General features: G+C 46.1%; 1 protein-coding gene across 1 annotated transcript; it reads right to left on the bottom strand.

The window, feature by feature from the left end:
- Nucleotides 1-2,766: 2,766 nt before the first annotated feature.
- On the bottom strand, nt 2,767-3,938 carry LOC136529518 (uncharacterized protein At3g17950-like). Its single transcript, XM_066522587.1, has 2 exons — nt 3,750-3,938; nt 2,767-3,596 (listed from the first exon to the last, which is right to left on the bottom strand). Exons 1-2 carry the CDS (start codon nt 3,825-3,827, stop codon nt 3,039-3,041), a joined length of 636 nt encoding a protein of 211 aa, XP_066378684.1. The 5' UTR covers nt 3,828-3,938; the 3' UTR covers nt 2,767-3,038.
- Between the last annotated feature and the right edge of the window lie 6,610 nt (nt 3,939-10,548).

Raw genomic sequence — 10,548 nt, 5'->3', positions numbered from 1 at the left:
GGCGAGGCGCGCGGCTGGCGGGGACGCGGGCCAGGCCGGCTTCGGCCGTGGGCCGGAAACGAGGCGGCGGCCCGCGAATGAGAAAAAAAATCCTTTTCCAAATATAATTTCAAGGAATTTTTAAATGCCATCTTTCAAATGTTATTTTGAGCAAGAAAATGACATCTTTTGAAAATGTACCAAAAATAAAAGTTGTTTAGAATTTAATTCTCTACAACTTTGCTTTTATGACCACAGCCAAATTCTTTCTAGATTTTGAATTGTAAGATCAAAGTCCACGTTTAGCTCAAAATCCTAATTTTGGGAATTTATTTTTGAAGCCAAATTTTGAATTAATTTGAATACAAACATTGCTCCAAAAATTGAACTAAACATTGCTAGATAATTTACAATAGTAGCCAAACATGTTTTACTAACCTAGCAAGAAAAATTCAGGGCAAAACAATTCTTAAACAGGTGTATGCAGCATTCAGGTTTCACGCATGTTTCAGATGTTTCAAAGCAATGTTTCAATTGTTATTCACATGATTAGGCATGTATGATTTGGATGCTTGATGATGCATGATATGCGTGATTTGTAGTGCCTAAATGCAGGCGTAACACCGGGGTGTTACACTAACCGTTCAGATCTACGTCGGAAGTTCCGACGTAGATCTCGGGACTTTCGACGTTAACAGAAAACACTGTTCACAAAGGGTCAGAAGTCCGCGCATGCAAGTCAATGTCGAAACTCCCGGCAAACGTCGGGACTTCCAAAGGTCGGAACTTCCGACGTACGTCGGAACTTCCGATGTGAGCAGTTAAACAACTAGCCAGCACCGCTGATGCCGGGACTTTCGGCTTGGGTCGTTAGTTCCGACGAGCGCAGATAGCCGACCAGCAGAACCACCGATGTCGGGACTCCCGGCTTGGGTCAGGACTTCCGACTGTCGGAAGTTCCGACTCACGTTGGGACTTCCGACGTCCACAGTCACCGCGCAGGCTAAGTGACTAGGAGTCAAAACTTCCGACAAGTGTCATGACTTCCGACTGTCGGGAGTTCCGGCTTACATCGGGACTTCCGACACCGACAGTCATAGAAAAATAATCTACGTGCTCGTGGAGTGTTAGAATGTCTCTCTTTTGATTTTATTTTAATGCTTGAGCACTCTATCTTCCTCAGACCAACTAAATTTGCATCCCTCTTTATAGTGCGGCGGATCCTAAACTCAAAAACAAAATTAAAACCTTTGGAGAGCGTTTTGAGTTCGTCCGCCTTTTCAACTTCAAGAATTGAGATATACCATTTCATCTTTATTAACTCTTTGATTCTTTCATGGGATTAATAGTTGCGACTTGTCTCATTAAGATAACATTAGTCCCTAATTTGGATGTCATCAATACACCAAAACCTACATAGAGGGCAAATGCACTTTCACCTACCAAACGACGGTAAGAGATTGGGCAACCTATAGGTTGACGAATTGCATTCTTCGCTTAGTTCCACACCTCCGCGCACAAGGATGTACTCACTTAACTTATGTCTTGGTTTGGCATGGCTCAAAACAGTTCGGGCTCCAAAAGCTGGTGAAGCCAAAAAAAAAAAAAGTGACTTCATGGGCTCTTTGTTTATTTTTTTAGAAAAGGGACAAAATAACTCGTTACAATACAGGAAGAAATCAAAGTCAGAGCTGCCCGAAGCTCTACCAAACAGAGCCTTAAGGTGCAATGTGCCAACTCACGCGCCTTCTGGGGCCTCCTAGTTGCAGTGGTTGTCTAGAACTTTGACACCCTCCTCCAAAATAAATTAATTAAAGCACATTATAGTTTACATCAATAAAAACGATTTGTAAAGTACTTAAAATAACTTGCATTAATTAATATACTGTCTCGAAAATGAAAATAATATACTTATAGCTGGGTTTAGAGAAGTGTTTTATCCTATATGAATATGGATAATGTTTATCCACACATATTCACATAGGTTTAATGTGACTATCCTAATTTGAATCATAGAAATGTGATTTTAAAAGCCAGGTACATCTATAATCTATTTGTATGGATTTGAGAGAGATAGGTGAATGTATATTGGATAATTGCATAATTTAAGTAACTGCCGTCTCTTTACACCTTCGTCCCGAGATCACGGCACTGTCGACTCCGATCTCCGACGCCAGAGGCGGACCCGCCAACTCAAATGTCGTAGGTACCCGCATGTATTCTCCTTGTGTATTCTCTCCGTCCCAAAATAACTGTTGTTCTCGCTTTCCAAGAAATAACTTTGAGTAATTTTATATAAAAATATATTAATATTTATGGTATACAATTAACATCATTAGATAGATCGTTGAATTTATTTTCATAATATTTATTTAGATATAAAAATATTATATATATTTTCTATAAATCTAGTTATACTTATGGCACGAACACATAAAACACAGTTAATTTGGGACGCAGTGAGTACCTGTGTATAGCAAGGAGCGGTGGGTGGGGCAATCCAGCTCAGACCGGGACCGGTGAACCCGTGCAGTGCAGATCACAGGAGGCCTGCAGATGTGTGCCGCGTTCGCGTATCTTTCGGCTGCCGTGCGAGTGCGAGTGCGAGTGCGAGTGCGAGTGCCGTGGAATCGTGCCGCAGTGCCTGGACAAAAACGCCTCGAGTACCGACGGTACTGGGCCCGGGATGCTTACGGTGTACCAGCACGAAAAAACAAGCGCAACTTTGTCCGTTGCAGCCATGAAATACAGTAGAGCTGCAGAATGTACATTGTGACAACTGATCGCTGATTTTTTTTTTTATCTGGCTCTTGATTCTTTTCTGTGCATAGAAGATTAGTGGAAGAGCTAAAGGGAAGAGAATAAGAGAAAAGGAACATCATCAAATGGCTAAAAAGACCCAAGTGGAATAACTAATGGCAAAAGAAGAAAAAAGATGGGGGACAAAGGGGCTTGATTAAAGAAGCGTCAACACCATTTTGTCACATGAAAGTATAAAACACCCCCTCCAAAGCCACTTTAATTGCAATTTGCAGGAGCCATTGGATTCGGTTGTTCTGTTACCCCGCTCCGCCGCTGCAGATGCCAGTGAGCAGCACCGGCAGACGCGCCAGGGACGAGGACGAGCCTTCCGACGCCCGCAGCAGCCGCCACCTCCCCCTCTCCTCCGCCGCAGCGGCGGCCTGCTGCGGCTGCGGCTGCGGCTGCGGAGGCTGCACTCTGCCGTCCTCGAACAGCGCCGTGGCGGCCAGTCCGCGCCCCGAGGCGCTGGCGCCGGCGCCGCCGTCGTCGCAGAGGAAGTCCGCGCCCGCGAGCTGCCGCTCCATGTCCAGGAACTCGCCCAGCGACGTCGGCGGCCCGCCGCCGTCGCCGTGGTCCCGGCACAGCCGCCACCAGCTCCCGCCCAGGCTGCCGCGCCCTCGCCGCCGCCGACGGCGACGCCACACGCCCACGCCGCTCCTCGCCTCCTCCCTGTCCGGCGCCACGCGCTGCGCTCCCTCCGCCGCGCTCTCCTCGCCTGCCGCCGGCGCCCGAGCTGCCCGCCGCTCGCCGAACGCCGACACGCCCATCAGCGTCCCCAGCGTCGTGCTCCGGTCCGGGAAGAAGGACCCCGTCGACTGCATGCCCCACAAGAAGCGAAACGTTATTCCCACCACAGACACCATGTCAAGCTAAGCTAGATTCGAGAAACACAAGAGGAATGCGATTGACCGTCCAGGTAGCCAAGAAGATGAGACCCAAGAACCTGGACGAGGGTGAACGGTTTCTACCTCGGTGTCGAGGTCGGAGGAGGAGGGCGAGGAGTCGGCGGAGGGGGAGGTCGGGATCATGCCGGCGTCGAGGTCCATTATATCGCCTCGCCGGCCCCGCCCGCCCGCTCCTGCAGAGAACCGTGGCCAGGCCGGGTGTGGGCAAGGCGAGGGGTGTCGTGGTAGTGGACGCCACTGGTGGAGGCCGAAGCGGAGTTATTAGGGTACGAACCTTGACGCAAGATGCCTGGCTAGGAGCTCGCCTGGAAAATGCCTTGTCCTGAGAGCTGGAGTGACCCAGGCAGCCGTGCGCATGCCCAGGCAAAGGAAAACGTCCGCCTGTCTAAGAGCATATGAAAAGTAGTCTATATACACGAGACCCACGTAACCAATCTATAACTATTCTTACATTCTCACAATGTTCAGTCAACAAGTAGTCTATAAGAATGGTTCCATTAGAAATATAATAACCTTCTTTCTACCATTCTAGCCAACAAAAGAGAGAGGAGTGAGAAACAATAATATTTTTTATTGCTTATGGGTAGTCCATAAGCTTATGGATAGCTTTTACTATAGACCACTCTATTGACAGGCTCCATAATGTTTCAGGTAGCTGATAGGTAATATTTTAGTCCTATGAACTGCTCATATGGACACATTGTGGTTGCTCTAAGGCTGCATAGTTTGTCGGGTCTAAATACATAAAATATCTTTATTGATATTAATGGTCACTTGATTAATTCCATAAGACCATGATTACAGCAGGTTTTTCCTCTCCTTTTTTCTATGTATAAACGTAACATAGTATATAAGATACCATAAATTATTGTATATTTGTATAGAAAAATATTATAGTGTAATTCAAAACTGAGCGCTGGCATAAGTGTTGTCTCGCCTAATCACCATCATTAGCTAATGGAATAGGAGTCACGACAATTTTTTTTACTGTCTAAACACAAAAATATTTTTTTTGTCTTTACTTTTCTCTTTCTACTATAATTAAATACATATAGAGATTTGTCATTAGAAAAAAAATTAAATTAATATTTTAACAAAGAATAGATAATTAACTTAAGTTATTTATTTAGTAAACACACAATAATAACGTTCATTAATCATATACACACAATTAAAAAAAGTAAAATTTCACTCGCATAAGCATTCTCAGGCACAGGCATCCAACCAAATAGACTTTCTCTGACCTTGTCTCACCAGGCAAAACTCATCAGCTTTACAGCAACTTTCAGACAATACTTTTTGCCAAGCAAGTCACCCAGCCGGTCACCAACTAAACATGCCCTAAAGGGTTTATAGGCAGTTGCTGGCGGGGCAGTTGGTTGTGGTGCTGTGACGGCGATGTGGTCGACCCGACGACTCATGGCGGCCGGTGCCTTTGCCTTTGTTCTCTCATCGGGGCATGCATATGCTATAAGCTCGTACAAAGTCCTGTGACCCAAAGTTTCAAAAAAAAAAAGAGTCCTGTGTGTGACCCAACAGACCAGCTGCACGGCTTCGCGTGTGCACCCTTTTTGCCTTGTTTTTTTAGTGGAAAATCTTGTGTTATTCCAAACAAATCAATATAAATTTTGGTGAATTCTCACTCGACATCTGAAGGACTCAAAGGAGCTCCTCGTGTACAGGCTACAGGGCGGTCCTTTATTTTGTCCTCGTACAACGAAGCTTTTACCTTTGCCTCGAACTTCGTATTTGGGCTAGACATGTTTTGCGAGCTCCGTCGTGCCACTGGGACCCTAACGGACGGTATCATGGTACATGATGCAATGCCACTAGGTGGTGCACGAGAACTTGAGATGATGGCATCGGTTCTATAAACACAGGAATATTGTAGTCTGTAGAGCAATGGCTAAGAGGACCATTCACCCAAGGGCACCCCCCAGACCAAACAAGGGGTAAAACACACAAGCAAACTTGCCAGCAACCAATTCGGTAATATATTTATCTATCTAGAACGGCTGAACCATCTTTAGCACATGTAGCTACGCCGCTGAGCATCAAGATTCCCCTACTATACTACTCCTACAGCTAGGTAGAAAAATCAAAAGAAATGAGCTAGAGAGCAGGACTACCCTAGCAAAATTTCTACCTACTGTAGATCGCTAGACGCAACAATCAAGGACGCCGGTGACTTGATGTCAACTGCTAGTACAACTGATTGACCATTGAGAGTGAAAGGGGGCATGCGATTCGTTGAGAAATGAGATTAGTTTGACGATCAGTACTGTGGTACAAGTGCACGCTGTGCACGACAGAAAACTACTAGTTACATGATCATGAAACATGCCTTGGACTGCTAGGCTAAGATTGTTGCTAACCCCTAGCTATCGGTATATATGAACTCTTCCCTTGTGAAAGCTTCTTAAATTTTTAGTTCGGCAAACAGTGCCCAACAGTACATGTTTCCAAAAAGAACTACAAGTGCACCGCACTGAGACGAAAAGACTAGTTTCATGACTAAGACCAACCATGAGCATTTGCTTCGAATGGAGACTGGGAACCGAATATTTGCTTCTCCTACGAGGAACAACGCTGTTTCTAGTGTGCTATAGCATTGGGGTTGGGTTAGACTGTCTCCAATAACGTACCCCAATCTCAAAATGCGTCGTATACAGTGTTTACCGTAGCCATAAACGCAGTCCAACAGAGCACCCAAACCGACGACCCATTTTGCATCCCATCCGAATCGAAACGCAAATAAGCGTCTTCGACGGAGACGACGCAAATCTCGGACGCCCGAAGCGGTGGGCCCGTGGCGAGGCGCGACCGGCTCGGCTCGGCGAGACCGCGGCGGGGAGCCGCCGGCGCTTCCAGACGGGTCCACGGCGGAGCGCGGCCGGCCGGGCAAGGCAGGGAGCGGGGCGAGGCGGGCCCGCGGCGGGGAGCAGCCGGGCGCGGGCGCGAGCTCCGCCGAGCCGCGGGCGCGAGATCCGCCGGCGCGGGTGCGAGCTCGGCCGGGCCGCGGGGGCGAGCTCCGCCGAGCCGCGGGCGCGAAGAAGGAGAAGGAGAGGGAGGGGGGCCGGACGCGGGCGCGAGCTCCGCCGGGCTCGGGGAAGAAGAAGGAGAGGGGGGGGGCGGATGTGGGCGCCGCGCCAGCGCCAGAGCGCGCCATCGCCCCACGTCGTCGCCGTCGCCACGCGTGGGAGAGAGAGGAAGAGAGAAACCAGCCGCGTGGGAGAGAGAGAGGAAGTGAGGCCGAAGATATTTGCGTTCGCTGTTGGAAACGGAAGTGTTTGCGTACCTCCTCATTTTACTGTGCCGTGACCCAAACATGAAATTTGGGTCCGCTCTGTTGGAGATAGCCTTAGGTGGGGGGAGGGATTGAAGTGGCTGCAAACACACGGCACTACTTCATCGAAGAAATAATATTTTTCTCTCACAATAAATTAGCATAAGCATCAACAGCACCAACGAAAGGAACAGGGCCATCATTTACTAGATGTTCCGTGCTTAACTGGGATTTGTTTTCTGGTAAGCAAGATGAAGCTTGCATCTCCCAGCTCAACTACTCTTAAAAATGCCATCCATGCATTTCTATAATGTTTTCAGATAGATAAACGGAGTTAAGTATTGTAATTTTGATCAATTTTTTAGTTAAAATGTTAATATCTATCTCGCCAAATAAACAATTTATGAAAATATTTTATAAATATCTCGGATGAAATATTTAATTTATGTCGTAATAAATATGTATGTTATTTTTTACCCTAATGCTCTGTGAGGGCATCCGGAGGGACAGACGCGGCTTCCCCACTCGCTATCCCGCGTCCGCCTGCTCTTGTCCGCGCCCCTTATGAAAAAAACAATCTCTCTATTGTGCTTCTTTTCCACCGCGCCACTCGCCTGCATTGCGCGCAACACGGCCGCCTCGACCACGCTGCCCACTCGTTGCGGGCGTCTTGACCGTGCTGCTCGCTCGACGCGGCCGCCTCCACGACGGATGCCCCAGCAAGCAGGCGAGGGGAGGAGCTCTGTGTGACACCGCCCCGCCGGCGAGTTGTCCGCGCCGCTGCCGCACTGACAAGCTCCATGCACTGTCGCCGACCTCCACGCCGGCGTCGAGCTCCGCAACGACGAGCCTCCATTCGTCCAAGCAGCAAGGTGACATTGCGCTAAAAGCACATGTTACAAGCGTATGTTTCAAGTGTTTCAGATATTTCAGAGATATGTTGCAAGTGTTTCATATGGATGTTGCAAAAGTAGATCGGGACGTTGCACATATTGCAATGGCTATACATGTTTGTTGCAAATGTATGTTCCAAATGTTTCATCTGTTTTCGGATGTATGTTTGAAAGTGTTTCATCTGAATGTTGCATATGTTTCACACATATATTGCAAATGTTTTTATCTAGTTGTTCCATATGTTTTGCAATGACGTTCAAGTATTTTTAGGTGTTTTTGCAAGTGTTTCAGATGCATGTTTCAAGTATTTCATCTGTCTTCAGACGTATATTGCAAATGTTTCATTTGCATGTTTCAAAAGTAGATCGGGTGTCGCATATGTTGCAACGGCGCCAGCCACCACCTTCCCCTTGTCTACGAACTCCCTAACCAGCGCTAGGGGCCCTGTCGTGGGTCACCAGTAGCTCTGGCGCCTCACTTCCCAGGATGATGCAGTCGAAGGGGATGGCGGCATGGCCTCTTGAGACGACATAGTCGAGGGGGGAGGGTGGCGGCGCGGCCTCCTGAGACGACGTGGTAGAGGGGGATGGCGTCCCTGGTGCGGGAAGCGGAGAGGGCGCGGGCGTCTGAACGGGAGGCGTGGAGGGAGCGCAGTTTCCACGTGAAATGGAGCAGCATGCGCCAGTGTCCAGACGCGGGCATCCGTCCGAACGTCCGGGCGCTAGCAACACCGTATTTTTTATAAATCAATTTAAATAAAAGTGTGATCTAGAACAACTCTTCATTTATTTATTAGGGACGAAGGTAGTACATGGAAACACACGAGGTGCGTTTGCCTTTGCCAAGTTGCCATCCACCCCCTTGAAGACATTTAATAAAATCTCATTGAGGAGTTTATCACATTTATATAGCCATCTTTACAGAGCACCTTTCCTTTTTTTTAATTTGCATGGACGAGTGGGCGATACTTCTTCCTCCGTTCAAAAAATAGGTGGTGTTCTCGTTTTCTGGAAAATCAAACGTTTTTAACTTTGATCAAGTATATACAAGAATATATTAATATTTATAATACATAATTAATATCATTAGTTGGATCATTGAATCTGTATTTATAATAAATTTATTTGAAGATTTAAATATTGATAATATTTTCTATAAATGTGCTTAAACTTTAAAAAATTTACCGGTACGAATAATATGACGGCACTTATTTTTGAGACGGAAAGAGTAGTATTTTATTTTAATTTTATCACCCATTATGATAAGTCCGGCAGGTTCCACGGCTCACTCACTCTTGTTGTTGGAGGCAGTAAAATTAATCCGGCGGTTACAGCGTCAGTCAGTCAGTCACGCAGATTTGAGCCCTGTTTAGTTTCTCATCGGATGTTCTATACATGCATAGAGTATTAAATATAGATTAAAAATAATTAATTATACAGATTATGACTAATTTGCGAGACGATTTTTTAACCTAATTAGCCCATGATTTGGCAAAGTTGTGCTACAGTAATATATACTAATAACAAATTAATTAGACTTAATAAATTCATCTCCTGAATTATTGAGTACTTTTATAATTTATTTTATTATTATCATCCAAGCACTCTCCTCTAACAACCTGATATGATATTTGATGTGACATTCCTAGACTCTAGGGCCTTGTTTAGATTGCAAATTTTTGCAATCTGGACACTGTAGCATGTTTCGTTTGTTTTTGACAAACTTTGTCCGATCATGGACTAACTAGGCTCAAAAGATTCGTCTCGTGATTTACAACCAAACTGTGCAATTAGTTATTTTTTTTACCTACATTTAATGCTCCATGCATTCGTCCAAAAATTGATGTGATGGGGAGAGAGTAAAAAAACTTGAAACTTTGATGGGATCTAAACAAGGCCTAGGATTAAGGAAATGTTGGTCACTGGTAAGGTCCATTTCATCGTTTGGCTCCCAAAATAGATGTCATTCTCGCTTTTTAAAAAGTCAAACACTTTTAACTTTGACCAAATATATATATATATATATAATTATTAATATTTATAATACATAATTAGTATCATTAGGTAGATCGTTGAATATATTTTCATAATAAATTTATTTAAAGATATAAATATTACACATATTTTCTATAAATCTCGTCACGGTTAATAAAGTTTGGCCTGCAACCCACGACGACGGAGGGAGTACGCAGAAGACACAGAAGTGGTGCCGCTGGACTGACCTGACGGCCGTGGGCTCGTGAATCGGAATCGGGCCGGGTGGGGCGTGGGGGTGCTTGCGCCGGCACGCGTTCTGACACCGATTTTTCTCTGACATCTTCGGCGTGCGTGCCATTCTACCATGTCCTCGTAGCATATGAAGTTGCATACTGCTAGTACCGTAGGACGAGAGTAGTAGTATACTCCAATCATAGGCCATACGCCCAGACGCATATGGAGGAGTATCATCATCGCCCCAGTCTTGCAGTCGTTAGTTGTAATCACGGAAAGCAGCTGAACCAAATCTCTCTTCAGACTTCAGTGCCCTTTGCTTCTCCTTCCTATCCACGTCTGGATCGATCACATGGCCCTCATCATCTTGTTCCTCTCTTTTCCTCGTTCGAGGTAGGAGTAACGAATTAGGACAAGCGCTTCCATGATAACAGCCTCCACCTGCTACCTGCTTGGAGCTTCAGGGCCTTCA

Source organism: Miscanthus floridulus, chromosome 19 (assembly GCF_019320115.1).
Source record: "Miscanthus floridulus cultivar M001 chromosome 19, ASM1932011v1, whole genome shotgun sequence".
Lineage (NCBI taxonomy): Eukaryota > Viridiplantae > Streptophyta > Magnoliopsida > Poales > Poaceae > Miscanthus > Miscanthus floridulus.
This window is presented reverse-complemented; position numbering and strand designations above follow the sequence as displayed.